Source organism: Lytechinus pictus, chromosome 4 (assembly GCF_037042905.1).
Source record: "Lytechinus pictus isolate F3 Inbred chromosome 4, Lp3.0, whole genome shotgun sequence".
NCBI classification, from domain to species: Eukaryota; Metazoa; Echinodermata; class Echinoidea; order Temnopleuroida; family Toxopneustidae; genus Lytechinus; species Lytechinus pictus.
In genome coordinates, this window is record NC_087248.1 from 28,812,703 (window position 1) to 28,834,084 (window position 21,382).

General features: G+C 35.5%; 1 protein-coding gene across 1 annotated transcript; it reads left to right on the forward strand.

The window, feature by feature from the left end:
- Window positions 1-6,247: 6,247 nt before the first annotated feature.
- LOC129258237 (decapping and exoribonuclease protein-like) lies at window positions 6,248-20,191 on the forward strand. Its single transcript, XM_054896543.2, has 7 exons — window positions 6,248-6,515; window positions 8,261-8,532; window positions 10,895-11,115; window positions 11,747-11,939; window positions 13,455-13,596; window positions 16,636-16,721; window positions 17,669-20,191. Exons 1-7 carry the CDS (start codon window positions 6,507-6,509, stop codon window positions 17,823-17,825), a joined length of 1,080 nt encoding a protein of 359 aa, XP_054752518.2. The 5' UTR covers window positions 6,248-6,506; the 3' UTR covers window positions 17,826-20,191.
- The last annotated feature ends 1,191 nt before the right edge of the window (window positions 20,192-21,382 follow it).

Genomic DNA, 21,382 nt, shown 5'->3' on the forward strand with positions numbered 1-21,382 from the left:
TAAGCACAAAACACCTTTACTCCTTGTTTGTGCAAGGTGGATTTGAGGACACAACTGAATATACACATAAGTCTATTTTAGACATCTCCAGCATTCGTTCACTAAGTGTAAACTTTTTTTTTGATACGCACTGTAGAAGCAGACTCAGGACTGATTCCAAGTTATGGTACGCCATAATCGGTTTTCTTGGATCACCTGTTTGCATTTGTAATATACTTCTTTATGTATATATAATAGATATAATTGTATTCAACATGTTCAAGTGGTATTCGTATTAAGCATGATGTACACTGTAAAAACTGTGGTGTTAAAATTGACACCAATTGGTGTTAATAGAGGACCACACCCTGAGGTGTTAAAATTACACCCTAGAGATTAAACATAACACCAAAGAGTGTAAATGTAACAACAAAAGGTGTTGTAATAACACATATAGGTGTAAAACTAACACCACCAATTTAACACCGGTGTAAAATAACTGGTGTGGTCCTCTGTGTACACCGGTTAACACCACAGTTTTGCTGTGTAGGAACGCTTGAGTGTTTCTTGAAAGTTATTTTGCCGATTTATCCAATCGTATTTGTGTACAAAAATAATCTTATTCAAATCGTTTGTAGAATACATGATTGATTGATTGATTGATAACGAATTTATTCATTCCAAAATTTCAACAAGGTTACAAAGTAAAGCAAAATATAATATAACATTATGAAATGAAATAGAAACCTTCTGAAAAGCAAAGCTCGTTGTTGAAGGTTTCCTTCAATAAATAAGACATATTAATGCAAAAAACAAAGTTCAATATATACATGTATATACATGTATATATATATATATAATATACAAATCATATCTTTCTTGTTGAAGTTAAAAATATATGTAATACACAAGTCATCATATCTTTCTTGTAGAAATTATATGTAAATCCTTGTTAAATTTTTTTTTTTTTTACATATTCTCCCAAGTAAAAGATAAACAAGGCTGGATTATATTACAAGATATGAAGAAAAAGTGAAAAGGACAAACAAAACAAAACGTTAAAAAAACAAGACGTGACAGAACGGTACAAGAACAAGGCATGACAAAAAGTTATTCAAAAACAAGACTTACGAAATAGTATACGAACAGCCAAATTGAAAAAAACACAACAACAACAAAACAGAGGACACAAGACGAGTAAAAGAAAACAGACAAAAAACAAATCTGCACAGGTAGAGCGAATGAAAAGAGACGGGAAAAGAAATGAAATAAAGGGGGGGGGTCCGGAAGAACAGAAGATCCACAAGATATCCTAAGTAGGATGAACGATGTGAGTGTTATAGTTATTGGTTAGATTACAAACCGCAAGCATAATATAGGCTACTCATGTGCAAGGAAATTGCATTAATGTAAATATGGTTTGCGAAAAAAGACAAACATGCTCGAAGAACGCGAGATTATGATGTTCAATGTATTTGTCTAGATATTCTGAATAACATTCCACTGTTTTGCTCAACCAAAGTTTTGTTACATAATGGTTTTGAACTGGTTTGCAAAAAAGCACAGCGTAATAATACTAATACACTGCAAAAACTCTGGTGTTGATTTAACACCAGCCCAGAATCTACATATGTCCACACCAGAGAAGTGTTAAACAACACCAGTTTCGTTTAGGTCTAACACCAGATAGGTGTTAATACAACACCAATTAGTATTAAAACAGCATCGGTTTGGTTCCAAACTGGTCTTGTTTCTGGTGTGGACATATATAGATTTCGGGCTGGTGTTAAATCAACACCGGAGTGTTTGCAGTGTACGGACCATGAACCAATTATAAAGTTGTCAGATTCTTTACAGAAAAAATACATAAAATCCTTAATTGCAATTTCTGTTTCTCCTATAACCCCATTGGACTGTTGCTGCATTTGCTTTGTTTTTTCTAATCCTGATTTCAATTTTAACACTGTTAATCTTTATGGCTGACCTTCGCCTTTACATTGTATTTGAAATATTTAGTGATGCTAATCTAATATATATATACTACATTGCTGTATATCTGACTTTAAAGAAGTTAGATACTGTGTTAAAGTGTAATAAGTTTATGTGTATCAAAGTTTTATTAGATACAATTTGTTTAATTTTGATGTCTATTCTGATCAATATACTTGTATTCAGAATATCTATTGAAGTTACATGTATTCTTGGTATTTGGCAATATACTCTCTACACTGTATAACATTTAAGAAATTAGATTCAGATATTTCAAAGTACAGCGCGTCCCAGAAAAACAAACAAACCGTAATTCACTGTAGTTGTTTGCTATCGGGATCATAAATTTGCTTCATGAGATGTACAAGAATAAAAGATATGCTTCTCTTCTTTCATTTGAGGCCAATGTAAAAGTTCATAATGCACGCATGGTTAAGTTAGAACAATGGAAAGAAGTGCTACCAAATTTTCTTTTGCACGAGCAAAATAACAACTTTGAGTGAGTTTTTCTTGCCTTTGCTGCAATTTTTTTCAGAAAACAAAGTTCATAACTGAAATATTCATCTTATCTTCTTTCAAATGAGACCTTGTGCGTAAAATAATGAATGACGCATGGTTGAGAAAAAAAAGTTCACGAAAACATGCTCAATTTCTTTATCTACTCGACGGATAGTTGAAAAACGACAATTTCGTTTTCCAACTAAAATGCGCAGTGAGTGCCATCTTGCGGTCGGCTTAAATGTTATGTGTGGACCCGGTGTGTGGATTCTTTCTTATTTGTAAAAAGTTGCTTAAAATGATTGGTTGAGGCAGGGGCTGTGGGGTTGCCGACTTAAAACAACCTTTCGACCCAAAAAGGGATCCCAATTTGTAAAAGGCAGGGGCCGCGGAAGCGGGGGGGGGGGCACTTTTTTCCAAAACCGTGTACAAAAACGTAAAAATGACCATAGGATTGTGATTTTTTGCATGGTCAGCCCCCACATTTGGCGCTCAGCTTCCCCCCCCCCCCTCGAAAACCGTTCCGCGGCCTCTGAAAAGTGATGCGCTCCTTTTCTGCTTCGCCCCACCCCCTTAAACATTAATCCGCCACCTGTGAAATGTATTGAAAAATAAGGGCCTTTTCACACGTTAATATTGAATCATCATTGTAATGATGATTGCTAATCTAATCGTGACCGTGCTTTGATTAGCGTTCGTGATTCTAATTACTAGTATGTTCTTGTTTGGTTTCACAGGTGTTAAATATTCAGCATTAGCCTTATTTTTCACTGGAATCTTCATTCAAATTACGATCTTTTTACCGTGTGAAAGGGCGGTAAAACGATTTAGAGAAGTTTGAGATACATAATTATCAAAATTATTATCATTGTAGCTAAACCCACAATAAAGGGCACTCCTTCCCCGGCACGAACAGCATTCAGACATTCACCGTTGTCCCAGTGTCTGCTGCTTCATCGGGAAGCGAAATATGCTTGCTTTTCAATGATCAGTCGAATAGATAAAAAATAAGCATATTTTAAGCAATATTTTCTCGACCATGCGTAATTCATATTTTTACGCATAAGGTCTTAATATATATTAAAAAAATAAGATGAATATGTGATATATGAACTTTGTTTTTCCGAATAGATGGCAGAAAAGAAAAGAAAAAAAAAACTTACTGAAAATTGTTATTTGCTCGTGCAAATGAAAATTTGGAAGCACCATTTTCCATTGCTCTAACTCAGTCATGCGTGCATAAAGAATGTACAGTTGAAATGTGCTTCAAATGAAAGAAGAGAAGTATTTCTCTCCATTCATATGCATTTTATTGTAATTCCTTAAATGAACACCTAGCTTAGCCGGGTAATATAGGAGCGCCTTGAGCACCTAACAAGGTGGATATGTGCGCAATATAAATACCCTATATTATTATTATTATTTTCATGAAGAAAATATATGATCATGATACCAAAAACCTATAGTGAATTATAATTTCCCTTTTTCTTGGACACACTGTATAGTAACTTTACAGAATCTTTATTTAATGCAATGTGTTTAAGTTTGATGCCCTTCTCTGACAATTATATTGTATTTGGAATATTCATTGAAGTTATTCTTAATAATTTGGAATAGCTATAATTTTTATTACGGTTTATCTGACTTTAAAGAAGTTAATATATCATTTCAAAGTACATTAACTTTATCGAAGCTTTATTAAATACATTGTGTTTAATTTGTCTTTTTCTGGCAATTTTATTTTACTAATAATATTTGTTGAGGCTATTCTTGGTAATTTGAAATAGCTGTATACTCTTTATTGTGTATATGACTTTATTTTTCAAAGTATAGTAAATTTATCGAAGCTTTATTAAATACACTGTTTTAATTTTGATGTCGTTTGATGTCTGACAATTATATTGTATCCAGAATATTTGTTGAGGTAATTTTTGTTAATTTGAAATAGCTACAAGCTCTCTGTTACTGCGTATCTGAGTTTTAAGAAATTAGATATTATTTCAAAGTATATACTTTATAATCGAAGCATTAGTTGATACAATGTGTAAAATGTTGATGTGTAAGTTTTTCTGACACTTATATTCAGACGACGTTTAAATCCGCCTTGAATGTTTTTACTATCTATTTGTTTGTTAGTTTTTCGTCCTAGACATGTTATATTGCTTTAGAAAATACACCCTATATGCGCTTTTCAGCAGGTTTTTTTTGCCAGAGTTTATATAAATTATTACTGATATAATTGTGTGTTACATTGATCAGTTGTTTATTGTGAACAGAAGACTGATAGCAAGAAAGAAAGAAAGAAAGAAAGAAGGAAGGAAGGAGAGAAAGAAAGAAAAAAGAAAGAAAGAAAGAACTCTAAATTCCTTAGATTGAAATAGATTGCGATCAGCGACCATTCCAGAGTTTGAATTCAAGTTTTCAATCTCATAGATTTGAAATTTAATCTTATTCGATTGAAACTTTCTCGCCAATTTTGGATTGGTCCCTGACCACAATAATTTATTAGATTGACTTTCAATCTACGGAATTTAGAGAATATAAAGAAAGACAGAAAACATGAAGTAAAGAAAGAAAGAAAAAAGAAAAGGGAGAGAGAAAATGAAAATAAGAGGGGGAGAGAGAAAATGAAAAGAATAGGGAGAAAAGAAAGAGGGGGAGAGAGAAAATGAAAATAATAGAGAGAAAAGAAAGAGGGGTGTTAACGGAGGCAAACTGCAGAGACAGAACAGCATCCAATAAAAAAAATATTACTAAAGAATAATACCCAAAGGCCCGCGGAAACGAGGGGGCAAGGGCGTAGGCTGGCTTGAACATGGAGAGGTGCAACATGGTGCAAAATGGTAAGGGGTGCAAATCTTGGGAAGGTGGAACTTAAGTTTGGAAAAATAAGCTGTTGAAATGATAGAAGAAGGGGTACAAATTTCGATTTGCTTGCCATTGTCGGAACTCCTCTGCCTCAGCGGGAGGGTGCACTCCCCAGCCATACGCCCTTGGGGGGGGGGGGGGGGGTGGGTAGTCTGCGGTGCAAACCCTTCACTCGAGTTTAGGGTCTAAATGCGCAGTCTGTATAACGCCTTGTGTACTGAAGGCCCTCTTGCTATACCAAGTTTTGTTTGTGCTAGTGTTTGCGTGGAAGCAGACTTGATGACCAAAGTTTCAATCAGGGTTGTGCCTGCAGACGGGGGGGGGGGGTGAAGCTCCAGCCCGCGCCATTTTTAGTGGCCATGTACAAAAACGTGAAATTATCATCAAGTAGATTTTATGCAGTGCTAAACTTTCGGCTTAGCCCTCCCCCCCCCCCCTCCCCCTCCCAAGCACCCACTTTCAATATTCGTTCTGCGGTCCCTGACCTTTCGCTAGCCATTTTTTCCAGTCTATGTTCCCTTTTTGGAAGAAGATGGTATTTCGCGGAAGATGTTAACGGTAGACCACGTGTAAAGTCCTGGAAGGAATGAGATAAGAAAAGTGAATAGAACTGGAGGTTTTCAGTAAACGTGTACAAAATGCAACCGTGATAATGGCCAACAAATTGTAACTTTAGGCATATTCGCCATCTTTCACCTCAGCCCTATTTAAAAATCATTCCCTGATAATTCCACATTTTTCAAATTTGCCCTCTGCCATTCAGTTGGTAGGACAATAACAACAAGTCATTAAAAATAAATACACATCAGTTCATAGAATGCTCTCTAAAAATCATCATTCTGTTGCAAACCATGCGGGGATGACTAAGACCGTTTTCCGCATTGCGCAATGTCATATCTATCAAAGTTCATATGACGCAATAAAGAAAAAAACCAGAAATGAACTTTCGTTGTTGAATTCTCTCGCATTTTTCTAAGAATACTTTGCTCGTATTATTCCATAATTCAAGTACATCGGTGTGCGCAGACCTGGCCGGACGTCCCGAGCGTACTCATCTTGAATCTTGAACCTTAACAAAAAAAAAGAAATCAATTTTCACGAATTTAAAGGTTTGTGTTCTGATATATTTAGCTGCTTCTAGTCGGGGAAAATTTGAGAGATCTCCAGCGAAAATGGCAGAGGTAAGCATTTTATTTGTTCGATATCTAAGAAGAAGGCAAACTAATTTCTGATTTATTAAGATAAAATTCGTGGGTGTTTTCTTGTAAATGTTGTTTTTACATCAATGCAAACGCACTGGTATCTCATGTTACCCGTTAACTACTGAATACCATGCGATAAAACAGCGAAGGATGGGAAGGTTAAGGGGAAACTTAAGGTCAGATACTCGATTGGGATTCCCCATTTACTAACTGTGACGTCATCACACGGTGAAGAGGAAACTTAAGGTCAGATTCAGATTTTATTTCCAACAGAAATAACATAAATATTGATACAATTCATTTTCATACATTATAACAAATATTTGCAATACGAATCATTGTCATAGTTATATTAAAAACATCAATGATAATTAACATATAAAGAAATATACAAACTATGGTGCATTTTGTAGACAAATTGTAATATATAATTTAAATAGAAAAAAGATATCTGTGGAAATGTGAGATTCAATCAAAAGCATAGCTTGTATAATGTGAACCTCCCTCAAGGAAGAGAAAAGAGGAGAGAAAGAGAGAGGGGGAGAGAGAGAGGTCAGATGCTCGGTTGGGATTCCCCATTTGCTAATAAATCACCTTTTATTCATAAAAAAGGGAATCAATTACAATAATGGGCCCAGGTTACCAGTTAAGGTTAGATGTTCGGTGGGATTCCCCATTTACTAATTGTGACGTCATCACACATCAAAAAAGATATATCATACTTGTCATAGTTACGACCAATGCAGAGGCTTTAAAGTGTCATCGACTTGTACTAAACATATTCAAATGTATACGTAACGAATAGGTTATTTTAACACCGGGGTGACCACATAATTATGGTGCTAGTGTTGGGCAGAGTTTTTTTTTTTTTTTTTTTTTTTTGGGGGGGGGGCTTTACATCATTGCAAACAACATTAAAGCTTGTCCTAAGAAGAATCACATTTTGATTATTTTTGTCAAATTCATCAAAATAATGTAAGCTGTTAAAAATAAGAAGAGAATATCCCTTCAACACAAAATACAGGCACCGAAACTTGAAATTATCCATTGGCACAATGAGGAAATACTAGAGGGGGGCTATTCTTTAAGTCTGGTATATATACTCCTGGGCCCCGTCTTACAATGACTTACGATTGATCTGATAAAGCTTAAGTATGGAAAGCCAGTAACGCCCATGTTCAAAATGCATGCATGTTCAAAATGTTTACTACAGTAGATGTATATTCATAAATAAATTAATTGTATAATTTAGTGTGTTCGCCTTTGTTTAAAAAGGCCAATTTCCAAATATCCTATAGAAAAAATTATGAGACTGATCGATATCTATAGAGTTACGATTGATTGGATCAATCGTATAACTCTTTGTAAGACGGGGCGCAGATATGCTGCCGGTCTAGTGGTTAAGGCACCGGCGTTCAAAGCTGGGGGCCCCAGGTTCGATTCCATTTTTTCGGCATTACCAATTTTTCCAAAAAAAGGGCAGATAGCTCTGGGGAACCTTGATTTAAGCTACGCCTACCATTGTTCTCTTCATGCACTTCTTTCACAATATATATATATCGATTCACAGTAATTATGTACATATAGGTTTTGGTTGTTTGATACATAACTTTTTTAAATCATATTTTACGTACTATGATCAACTTTGAACAGCAGACCTAATTTGAAAAAAAAGACCTCTCGTGATACGCCTGGACAACTAATACATTTAGTTTTCTTTGCAGGCAAACCTGCAAGAGGCCCGCATACACGGCCGGGAAATTTTGGGCACCTTTTCGACGGACGAAAATCGGAAATATTGCAACGATAACCGAAATCGACGTTTTTACATCGAGCCCGACAACGAAACGGATTTTGACTACACTAAAGGCTTCCATAAATACGTCGATATGGAAGAGGATGCTCGAGTGACGTCACTGGAGAGTGTGTTGTCTTGGATGCGAGATCACCGGAACTTGTTAATAGCAAAGGATATTTTAGACACAACAGCATCACGGTGAGAGAAAAAACAGTTTCCTTCAAGGTTTAAATTCTGTCATCATTGACGTCCTATTGTTTGAGTGATAAAGCAACTCTATTTGCAGCAATACCCTGTAATAAAAAAATGTTATGATAAACTGGTCAGGTATTGCGTAAATTTTTAGCAAACGTTTTAAAAATAAAAAAGCAAGTTAATCTATAACATTTCGTGCTTTTTTAATCTTAAAATCTTTTATTAAACAACTGCATGCTGATGTAATAAACACCATATATCATCATACAGGTAGTATTATATATCCAACAAGAACATGCAATAATATTCACTTAAACAATCCCAGGACACTATTTGCACATAAAACACTAAGACATCATGGACCTGATATTTGGAATGCATTGCCAGATTCACTCAAGCTGACAAGATCATTTTATTCCTTTAAACGAACTATAAAAGAAATGCAATTAAACCAATACCTAACAAATTAAAAAAGAAAATCATTACCATTGTTATCATTATTTTAATTAGACATTGACTTTTATCTAGAACATGTATAAATTAAAATCAAACAACAAAACGTGTTATTTTCTAAAATTCCATGCTAAGGACCAAGCATCTCCCTCCCCCCCCCCCCCCCAGTCCCTCATGCACCTGCACGTTTAAATGACAATAGATATTAATTATTTTGGCTATATTCCAGGGTTGTTACGTTTTCAAGCTTTGCTTTTGTGACGACCCTTGCAACCATCCTATTTATTGTGAAACAGAAAATACCACTTAATGATTTTCATTTATGTAAGATATATTTGATGATTTATATACAAAACTATTGTTCATTATCATGATGTCAAGTTTCAGATATGTATTTTCTTGTCCAGAATTTTGTTATGAAAATGTTGCAAAAACCAATAAATGAAATGAAATGAAATGAAAATAAAGTCACAAAGGTGTGTTCACATTGAGTTTATGGGGATTTCACAATGTGTTCACAGTATGTTCACACTATCTCACTGTGTTTCCGGTGTGATGAGTGGCGCGCAGTATGATCACAGTGTGCTTACAGTGTCCCATGCAGTGTGTTCACAGTGATCCATACGTATTTTTAAGTGTAACTTTATTTAATATTTTGTACAATGTATTTTGTTGTGAATTTTTATACGGTAAACAAAACTAAACATAACAGTTTCTCACAGTGTGTTCACAAAGTCGACAATGGATGTTGAAAGATGAGATCCACAATGTTAAACTACTCACTTTTACCATTATAAGCAGTGATTTCATATTGTGGACACCTCGACAATGTGAATGGTCACAGTGGGAGATTTCAAGTTCGGTGTTGGCCTTGGTGTTGGTGTTAGTGTTGAAATTTCGATTGCTTCCCCTAGCTCCAAAACTTATTCAGAGTTTGTAAAACTGATCCAGATTACATTATTGACATCTCAACAACCAGTGAGTGACTTTTCGGGACCATCCTCATTTTATGTTTGGTGTTATAATTGTGTAAAAAAATTGACCCAACACCTAAAAAACCAAATGGTCAACACTGAACTTGAAATCACCCACTGTGTTAAAACAGTCATTGATTTCTGTGAATATGAAATAGGCAATGTCAAAGGTCAAGTCCACCCCAGGAAAATGCTGACTTGAATAAATAGAGAAAAAATCAAACTAGCATAGTGCTGAAAATTTCATCAAAATCGGATGTAAAATAAGAAAGTTATGACATTTTAAAGTTTCGCTTATTTTTTACAAAACAGTGATATGCACAAATAGGTGAGTCAGTCGACGATGTCCATCACTCACTATTTCTTTTGTTTTTTATTGTTTGAATTATACAATATTTCATTTTTTACCTATATGACAATAAGGACCAACTTGACTGAACCATATAGTATTAAGCGATGCTAATTCCACATGTTCAGGGAGGAATTAACCGTGTCTTGACAATGAGGAGAAAATTATATTTCATACTTCATATAATAAGATACAAAAGAAATAGTGAGTGGATGACATCATAGTCTTCTCATTTGAATACCGAACAGGATGTACATATAACTGTTTTGTGAAATTAGGCTAAACTTTAAAATGTCATAACTTTCTTATTTGACATCCGATTTTGGTGAAATTTTCAGTGTTATGCTTGTTGGATTTTTCTCTTTTAATTCAAATCAACTTTTTGTTGGGGTGGACTTGTCTTTTAAATTACAGCATTTGTACCCGTGTGGGGACATTATTTTTAATACGCACTATGAAAACTCGGTAATTGACACACTGTGAAACATTTTGGTCCGTAGTGTTATTTAGAGCAGTTTTGTGTTATTTCCCCTATTGTCTAAAGGCCTTGCCCGACCTTTCTTTACATTTCTTTCTTTTGTCGAACCAGACTTAACATGGATTTTGTCGGGCGACGTGGAACGTTTAAAAACCTATTGGAAGCTGGCGGTAACCGTAAAACTGATATTCGGCTGGTAGTAACTCTATACCGCGGTACCTACTACATCTCCGAGTTTTCGGGTCTCTGGAAGACCAGCAAAAGACCCCAAACCAGAGAGGGACGTTTGAGAGCGGCTTCTTCAAAATTGTTTCTTCAATTTATAACAAGCAGTGAGTATATATATATCTTAATCTCATAACTAAGCATTGAAAGATTCTTACAAATCAAATTAAGTTGCTGAAGGCGAAGTCCATAAAAAAAAAGCAAGACAATTTGAATAGAGGATAAATATTGATCAAAATCAGATACTATTATGAAATAGGGTATTTTGAAATTTTGTCGAGCGTCAGAGTAATATTATTGACAATTAAAATATACAAAGAACAGAACCGATTGGTAACTACAAGTTCTCACCATTTCGTCCCATGGAATATCTTCTTTAAATTACTTCATAAACAAATTACGTAAATAATATTTTATTTCAGAAACTTATCAAAATATTATATAATACTGGTGAAGACATCAATGAATCATTAGTATTTAGAAAAATTGTGATAGTAAATGTCCAATAAGGGGTCACCGCATGTTTTTATTCTTCGGGGATTGTGAATTATCACATACACCCGTCTGGTTTTGCCAGAATATTTCGAAGTTCTGAGTCATTAATTTTCCTCCCAGAATATTTTGGCACGTGGTTTTGTTTGTTCAGGTATACCAAAACTAGTTTATTAGATTTTTTAAGGATTTCATTTCTTGCTATAACGAGCAAAATGATTCAGCTTTGATAGTTTATCTAATCAGAGGATGGATGCAATCAAGACATCACTGCTCCACTGAACGACAATGCTTCATATTACGCTGTGATGATCGCCCTCTGCGGTGAACATCGGATGCTGTTCAGCTTTGAGGTGCAGGCAGAATTGAAAGATGAACTCACACCCCCTCCTTGGAATTACATCAATGTACGCACAAACGGAGAACCTTCGATAAACCCGTAAGATGATTTGATCATGTTGTGGTAGCAGGAGCCGAAAAATCAGGGGGGGGGGGTGGGGGCATGGTGGGTTAACCCCCATGTTTCCAAACCACGTATGAAAAAAACAAACAATGAAAGTGATGTCATAAATGTTCATGTCAATGCAGCCTAATCAGCCCCTACCCTAGGCTTCCCCTCTCGCTTCCCCATCCCTCTCTACATAATTTATATCTCTTTTCCTCTATTTCTTGCCCTGACATTTTAGTTGACACTTAATGTGGGATAGGGCCATTCCTTACAGGGGCCACGGAACGTTTTTTTTTTTAAATGGGGGGAGGGGGCTGACTATGCAAAGATGAAACAAGCAGATCTTCCTTTTTTTTCGTTTTTGTACACTGTTTTGGAAAAAGGTAGGAGGAAGAAGCCCCCCCCCCTCCCTCCCGTCTGCGTCCCCTGCCTTAATGACCACCTGAAGCAAGTTTGTATTGTATTAACCTACTCTTTTCGACAACACAATGTATCCCCAAAATGTCTATAGGCCTATATAAAGAGTTTGGTTGCAAAAGGGGTTAGGTCCACTTTGGACCATTACGAGAAAAACCATGTTTTTTATTCTCACTTATTGCTATATTCTTATGAGAAACTAAAGTGGATGTACTACTTTATCATGTGAACATAAAATTGGGTATAAAAGAAATCTACCTGTCTTCATTTTTTTCTTATATATTGAAAAAAAAAATCATTGTGGACCTAACCCCTTTTGCAAGCAAACTGAAATAAATCCAATCTCTTTCGATAAAAAAAGTGATTTTTCTTTGCCACTTTTATTCACGTTTTCATGTAAATTTTAAATTTTCTTTGGTATCATTAGAGTGAATAAAAATTCAGAGGTTTTGAGACAGAAAAAAATAAAATTTATGAAAAGTGGACCTAACCCCTTTTGACAAATGAGCTCTTCAGAAGAGTTTGGTTGCAAAAGGGGTTAGGTCCACTCCAAGAAAATGGTTTTTTTTTTTATTCTCCTATATTGCAATATTCTTATGCGAAACCAAATTGTCATGATACCCTATTATCAGAACATAAAATTACGGTATAAAAAGAAATCTATAGACCTGTGTTCATATTTTTTTAAATATTCTTTTCCAAACAAATTCTGTGTGGACCTAACCCCTTTCGCAACCAAACTGAAATGGACCTAACCCCTTTTGAAAAGTCCATTTTAGTTCACTTTTTAATGATAATTTCAACTTGTCTTTGGTATCATTTTATTGAGCTACTAAAAATCTATACATTGAGACCAAAAATCAAATTTGATGAAAAATTGACCTAACCCCTATTGCAAGTGAGCTTTTCATATGTTATTTGGAAAAGTGTAGAGCAGACGGATTGGTGTTTTGGGTTTTACTAGTGTGTGTGTGGGGGGGGGGGAGGTATTTGATCTCGAATTCTCAAGATATACATATATATATGTTTCTTTGATGAGTTAAATAAGGTTAACATGACTTTATAATTTATTGCTTTTCATCGGTGCAGTATGAAGGCTTTAAGATGGTGGGCTCCAAACGTACTTGTCGATATTCCGGAGATCGTATGTGGGCTACGAGACGACAAACATGGCATTGTGCGAACTTTCCAGTATATCCAGACCAATAAACTATCCATCGAATATACTCAGGTGGGCCACACTCTTACTATGATAACCAATATTGTATTCATGGGGTAATTAGACCCCCCACACACACACACATACAGTTTCCACGACCAAGAAACAAAAAGAAAACTCAAAGAAAATTAAAAAACCCGAAGAAAAAAGATGGTTAAACGTGATGTTCTTTCCTAAACATCACAATGAATCTATCGCTTAATAGATTTTTATTTTGAAAAAAGATCAAAATTTTGGTTCATATTCCATGGAGTGTCCCTTAAAATATTAAAGTTATTACACCACGGATGATTACCAACTGAGCTCCCCAGGTTTCATCAAGCTTACGATTATTATTAGGTTGCTATTGACGGAAAATTATTTTGGGTGGCTAGCTATGTGGTCAAGTCCACCCCAGAAAAATGTTGATTTGAATAAATAGAGAAAAATCAAACTAGCATAACGCTGAAAATTTCATCAAAATTGGATGTAAAATAAGAAAGTTATGACATTTTACATTTTCGCATATTTTTCACAAAACAGTGATATGCACGACTAAGGCTGCGTTTATGCGACCTCAAGCCAGAATCATGATTTGAATCATGATTTGAATCATGATTCAAAACACAAACATGAATCACAATATCACAGAATCAGCGTTTAGACGACCTTCATTCCAATGCTGTTTCTCCTCAGATTCGGGCCAATCCAGTGCGCATCACTAGTGCGCAGTTTGACAGAGGAAGTTTTTCGCACGTGTTTCGGCTCTCGAAAATTATTTTGCTTCCATCAGAATTCAGTCTATACCTCATTTTGTTTACTTCTATCATAAAGGGTCCATATGCTTCTATTCATCTTGTTAGTTTATCCAAAATGGTGTTCGGAAGTGAATTTCAGCCCCATTTCAGCGTAGATCCAATTTGATATTGATACTGTATACTCAACAACAACTGAGATCATTGTCTGTCCAGTTAATTCATTTACTAGAACTTGAAGTTGAAGACATGACCAAAAAATGAAAAATAGTGGACGATGCGATGACCAACATAGAACTTGAACATGACAAGAAATGAATTCATAGTCATGTAAATACAATGAGCATATAGAGCGCCTTGAGCTTGGCAATAGTCAAACCGAAAGTAGCCCGACACAACAGTGAGGTCATATAATCATGATTGTAATCACGATATCGTTTATTCGAACATTTTCGTACGTGATTCTGCAGAAACGTCTTTCCAAACGCCCCTTTTTTCGTGTTTCATGTTTGTGATTCTAATCATGATTATATTCAATTTCGACTAAACGCAATCGTGATTCTGCAGAATCATGATTTGAATCATGATTCAAATCATGATTCTAGGGTAAAAAAGTGGCGGATAAACGCACCCTAAGTGACATGCAAATGAGACAGTCGATGATATCCCTCACTAAATATTTCTTTTGTTTTTTATTGTTTGAACTAAACAATATTTCATTTTTTTACAGATTTGACAATAAGGTCCAACTTGACTGAACCATTAGATAATGCAAATTCCACATGTTCAGAGAGGAATTAATCGTTGTTTCACTTGACAATGAGAAGAAAATTAGAATATTTCATACTTCATATAATAAAATACAAAAGAAATAGTGAGTGGATGACATCATCAGTCTCCTCATTTGCATACCGATCATGATGTGCGTATAACTGTTTTGTGAAATTAAGCGAAGCTTCAAAAATATCCTAACTTTCTTATTTTACATCCGATTTTGATGAAATTTTCAGCGTAATGCTTGTTGGATATTTCTCTTTTTATTCAATTCAACTTTTTGTTGTCCTTCAACAAGCAAGAAAGACAAAAAAATAATCCGTTTTCAAATTGAATCGCCATTGACACCAAGTGTTGACATCCTATGAACGCACACTTTCACTAAAGGCCACCGCACACCTTACGACTGTTCGCGATCCGATTTTGGAACAAATCGCATTTTGCTCATTTTCTGAAAAAGTGAATGGAACATATCATTTTTTTAGGTTAAAATTAATTGAAAGAATACTAATATAACCATTTTGAAAGATTACAAGCCTTTATTTTAGAGTAAAGGCCAAATTAGTTTCAAATCGTAGGCAATCGTACGACTGCTATGACGTCATGACGACTAGATATTAAATTCGCTTTTATTCTAAGAAGGATGATAGCACAGTCACAGATTTGAACACAGGTGTTCGTACGATGATTTAGAACATTACACAGTAAGATATTCCAAGTCTCAATATTAGCATCAAATTCTACTACATCTTATTCTGAAATCGGGTCGCAGACCAATCGTAAGGTGTGCGGTCGCCTTTATACGCAGGCGCGCATAAAATAATGAGGGAGCAATGTCCTGCTGGAAAAAAAAACACAGTGTCACGCAACGTGATCACATGTAGTGTGTTCACATAGTGGACTATGTGAACACACTGTTAAATGCTCAAATTCAACAGTGTGAAGATATTTTCACACTGTGGACACCTCGACACTGTGACTGTTCACAGCGTGTTCACACGGTCGATTATGTGAATATGTTATTCGAACTCCCTCTCACATTAAGACAATCCCGAACTATTGAATCAGTTAGGAACTCCCTAATAACTTTTTTTTTGTTATAGGCAACCGCCTTCATTTTATATGTTTATCATTCTGTATTTGTTATTGTATAGATAAGGTAAACTTAAATTGTGAGTGCTTTTGGCCATTTTGGGATAAGCGCATTATAAATTTTGATTATTACTATTATTATTACACTGCAAAAACTCCGGTGTTGATTTAACACCAGCCCGGAATCTATATATGTCCACACCAGATAAGTGTTAAACAACACCAGTTTCGTTTTGGTCTAACACCAGAAAGGAGTTTATACAACACCAACTAATATTAAAACAGCATCGGTTTGATTCCAAACTGGTGTTGTTTCAAATCTTCTCTGGTGTGGACATATATAGATTCCGGGCTGGTGTTAAATCAACACCGGAGTTTTTGCAGTGTAGTATAAAATGGATGCAAGTAATGATAATTTCCAATATTCATATTTTATTTTTCGTTTCAACAGAGAAAGTGGGAAGCACAGGCTTGCTTCAGAACAATGGAATCTTTGCTGTCTCAGATCAGAGAACTGGTACAAGAGGACAATATTAGGTAACCATGTAAACATAATTTATATGCCCCTTTAAAAAAAATGTCCAAGTATTCATGTAGGTACTGTTTAAGCTACTGAATTGGTGTCAAACTCCGTTTGTCAAGGACTTTTAGCCTACACCTACTCTAGACATGTGTGTGTGAGGGTGTGGGCGTATGTGTGTGTGTGTGTGTGTGTGTGAAATGGCGTCTTGACTAAAAGCTGGGCCAACATAATTATTGTCGAAAAAACATAAAAACATTGACATCAATCTTGTCATTTTACTCGATGATTTCCATTTATTTCGACTGGATTCACGTTCGGAGCAAGTAAAATAGATCCCACGGTGCATAATAATGGACTAAGGATTTATCAGAAGGGGTATTTAAAAAAGGACAAGACCCCTCCTTAACCCCCTCCCCCCGAAAAAAATGCCAGCTCATCCCCTGTATCCACGCCAGCTGCCCCATTCCCCATACACACACACCACACCACCCCCCCCCCCCCCCACGCACAATACTAAGTATGGTATTGCGTTAAAACCGTTGAAATTATATGTGGTAATAATAACAATAGTAATACTGATAGCGGTATATTTACCCAGGGTAGCCACTTCAGTTCCGAAAACTGTTCTCCCACCGGGCCCTGCTATTACTACCCCGGCTTTAGCTGGGCTGCCTATAGGCGCTCAAGCGTTCAAGGAATTAATCCTGCCGGGTACCCATTCACCTCACCTGGACCGAGTGCAGCACAGTGTTGATTAATTTCTTGCTGAAGGAAAACACGCCGTGGCTAGGATTCGAACCCACGACCCTCTGTTTGAAAGGCATGTAAGAACCACTAGACCACGACGCGCGCACGCGTCAATATTTTGTACCTTGCATTCCTTGCAATGACAGGGGTTACCACACCTAGCTGTTGTTAGAGTAATCTACTTGACCTACCTTCTTTCCTTCTATTACTGCAGCTCCGTCTATCATCTCCTGCTCGAACCAGTTGATGAAAAAGGTCAGGACTTGGATCATCACCTACCAAGCCGTCGATTTGTATCCCGTGGCAAACGAACAGATGATTTTACGTTCATTAATGAATCGCTTCTTCACTTAATACTCGAATCGGATTGAACAGAATAAAAAAAAATACAGAGCTCTTTTATGGAGAATCATAGTACACATCTTGGGTCAACGTCTCTGTGGCCCGTATTCTAAAGTTCGTATAACTTAGACAATGGACTATGTGTAAAGATTAAGGGAAACCGAAAATATCAAATTTCTGTTAACATGTATATTATGCTTTTTTACTGTGCTATAATGGTGAATAAAACTAATTTATTCAGCAATTATTTTCAGACGATTTGAATGATCTGTGCAACAGATAAGCTGAAGAAAACCCCAACCTGTCCTGTTGAATATTTGTGTCACAATTGGGTATCTAAACGGCAACTTTAGACCAGAGCTTAAATCATACCAAAGTTAAGAAAACGGGCCCATGAGTTTCCAAAGAACTGGCATGATATTAACCCAGCTTTCGCCTACTAATGAATCCTGCCAAGTCCCCATTTACCTCACCTGGATTGAGTTCAGCAGAGTTTGGATAGATATCCCATGCTAAGAACTATCGATCGGATCCGAATTACGACGATCTTCAGGTTGAAAGGCGAGAGTCGGGAACCACGCCATCACAGGAGACGATGGGGGGGGGGGGGGGTGAGCTGCACCCCCCCCCCCACACACACACACACTCTCTTTTTCCAAAACCATCTGATTGTGATTTTTTTGTGTCAGTCACCTGCCGACTTTCAAAACCGTTCCGCGGCTATTGTTTCAGAGGCTGAAGCAATTGACCTGCAGGCGTTGATGATATGCAGCTTGTTTGACTACTTGACGATGAATATATAGCCTAGTCACGAAATTATATCCAAGGAGCCTATTTTGGTCCTTCGTCAATTGCTCCAGTCTTATTAGAATGTTATCAACCTTTGACATTCACGTAATTAGAATACTCTTGAAAAGAATAATTATAATACCTGAAAATTTTAAGCAGTTAAAAATTCCATTACTTGAACTAACTTTAATATGATATGTTTATCCCAGAAACCATAAAAGCTAATGGCTTGTTTAAACTTCTTGCATCGATTCAGGGGGTGAGAGCTTTTCTGTTTTAATACTGCAATAACTGCGTCTGGCTCGCGGACTTCTCAAATAACTTCGCCCGACCTTTTACATCTTCATAAATTTAGTTCGAAAAATTGTGAAAGGGCATTTATTTCATTGAGCTACGTACCGTTTGGAAGTCAATTAGCTCAGCTGAGACATCGCTTATACGTCACATCCAAGCGGTAAGCAACATGAATTTGTCATTTATCTCTAAAGTAAAAAACAAAAATACAGGGAAAGAGTTGCCCGCCCCCACACATACACAATAAATTTGTGAATATACCTACGATTAAGTTATTTGGGAGGGAGATTACGAACACTAAAATCTACTGATATTTCCTTGTTTTTTGCTCTGATGGAATTTAATCATAAAACGGAATGACTTTTCTTAAAAACAAATTCCATTTTTGTATAATTGTCACAATTTTTTTATTATAGGACTTAGAAATGTTATTTGTGCTGTAACATGTCAATGCTGTCCCTGTCGTGGAGACAGAATTAGTATATTTTTACTACACTCTCTGGAATGAGATATTATTCAATTTTTAGCAATTTGCGCTGATTGCAAAATATGAAATGCGTAATATAGGTATTGTTATAATGTGTAAATGTATTATAAAGTGTGCGTGTTATTGTTATAATGAACATGTATTGCTATAAAGTGTTAGTCCTATTTTCATAATGTACGAGTATTTTTACAATGTGCGAATATAAATATTCATCACGATCAAATTATGACTTCATAGTCCTAATGTTTCTTTTGAATGTTGAATGTCCCTTCCCAATTTATTTGTATTGGAGAACCGCAATACATCCTTTTTGGGCCATTATTATTTTTTTAATTACTTGCAACATAAGTTTTTTCAAGATGATGCAATAATCGTAAGGTACATATGAAGAATTCAAAAGCCGCACATTTTTAATGAATTCATTTTTTTTGGGGGGGGGAACAAAACATGTTGTATGGTATTTTAGCCTAAAACTAGGAATTTTTCTTTTGAACTGATAAACATTTGTATTCGACATTACGAAAAATTTCTGAAGTTTCCCTCTGATAATGAAAATGCGTTCGCATAAATAATAAACTTGATATTTAATTCAAAATTGCATATACAATTGCTTTATCTTAAAAACTATATAAATCCATTGGTGCAATTAACGGTCTACAAATCTGTTGATTTAAATATATCTTTGATGGCATGTAGTATTAAAGAATAGTCGTGCAATTTTTAAATCACTCTAAGATAGTTCGGGGCAACATTACAATATTTCCTCTGAATCGCTTTTTTTTTTTTGCAGAATAAAAACAATTATCAAAAATTATCTCATACCTGAAAAAAAATATGCTTCTCCATTTATTCAATTTTTACTATACAATCTAAAACAATCATCTTCTAAATTTGGAATATGATTCCTCATGGATCGTAATTGAGCATAATGTTCCAATCCTCTATAAAAACAGCCTTTGTGTGAGCAAAAAAGAATTTTCGAGCTGTGTACAAAAAAAAACAATGGAATTGAATTGTAGGGCATTAAAATGACAACGGTGTGCCAGTTACTACTATGATAGAACTGCGCTTCAAGGGGTACTGCGGTCTGAAAATAATTACATCTAAATAAATACGAGTAAAATTCCCAAAACAAGATGCTGAAAATCTCATCGAAACCTGATAAGAAATAACGAAGTTATTGAATTTTGAAATTTAGCATTATTTGGGGAAAAGAGTTATATGCACGTCGTCATGAACATTCATTAAAGTTCGTTGATGATGTCACATTCCAAATTTCCCTTTTCTTATGTTAATAATAATAATGATAATAATAATGGATATTTAGAGGCGCTAAAAACAAAAAGTACCATAGCGCGTACAATGTATGAATAATAATTTAACATTTGCAATAATCACTACAATATTCAAGATAAAAAGGGAAATTAATTATTTAGGAAAAAGGTATGTCTTAAGGGAAGATTTGAAGCCAAGAACACATTTCATATTGAAAGAGGGATAGCATTCCAAGTCTTGGCAGCTGCTACAGCAAAACGTTTTTCGGCAGAGGAGAGTTTTGACAAGGGAATGCAAAGTCTGCAGTGATTGAACGAAGATTACGAGAGGGTGTGTATAATTTGATGGTATTATTAAGATATGCAGGCGCTAATTGATTTAGAGTTTTGTATACATATAAACAGACTTTAAACTGAATACGTTGGAATAGAGGTAGCCAGTGCAGTTCCTTAAGTAGGGGTGTGGTATGAGTTCGGGGTGTAGTATGTTATTACATGAACTCATAATTAGTTCATGTTTTAATACATGTGTGAATAATACTTTTTCTTTATGATAAAACAAGTTGCAGCAATTGATTTTCATTCATTAAATCAGTTTTCAATCATATGCTAACTTCTTGTCAAAATTTGAATAAACCCGATTTCATGTAATAAAATACAAAAGAACAAGTGGGGGATATGACATCATCAGTTTGCTTATCGAATATTCATAAAGACATGCATAGAACCGTTTCACCGGAAT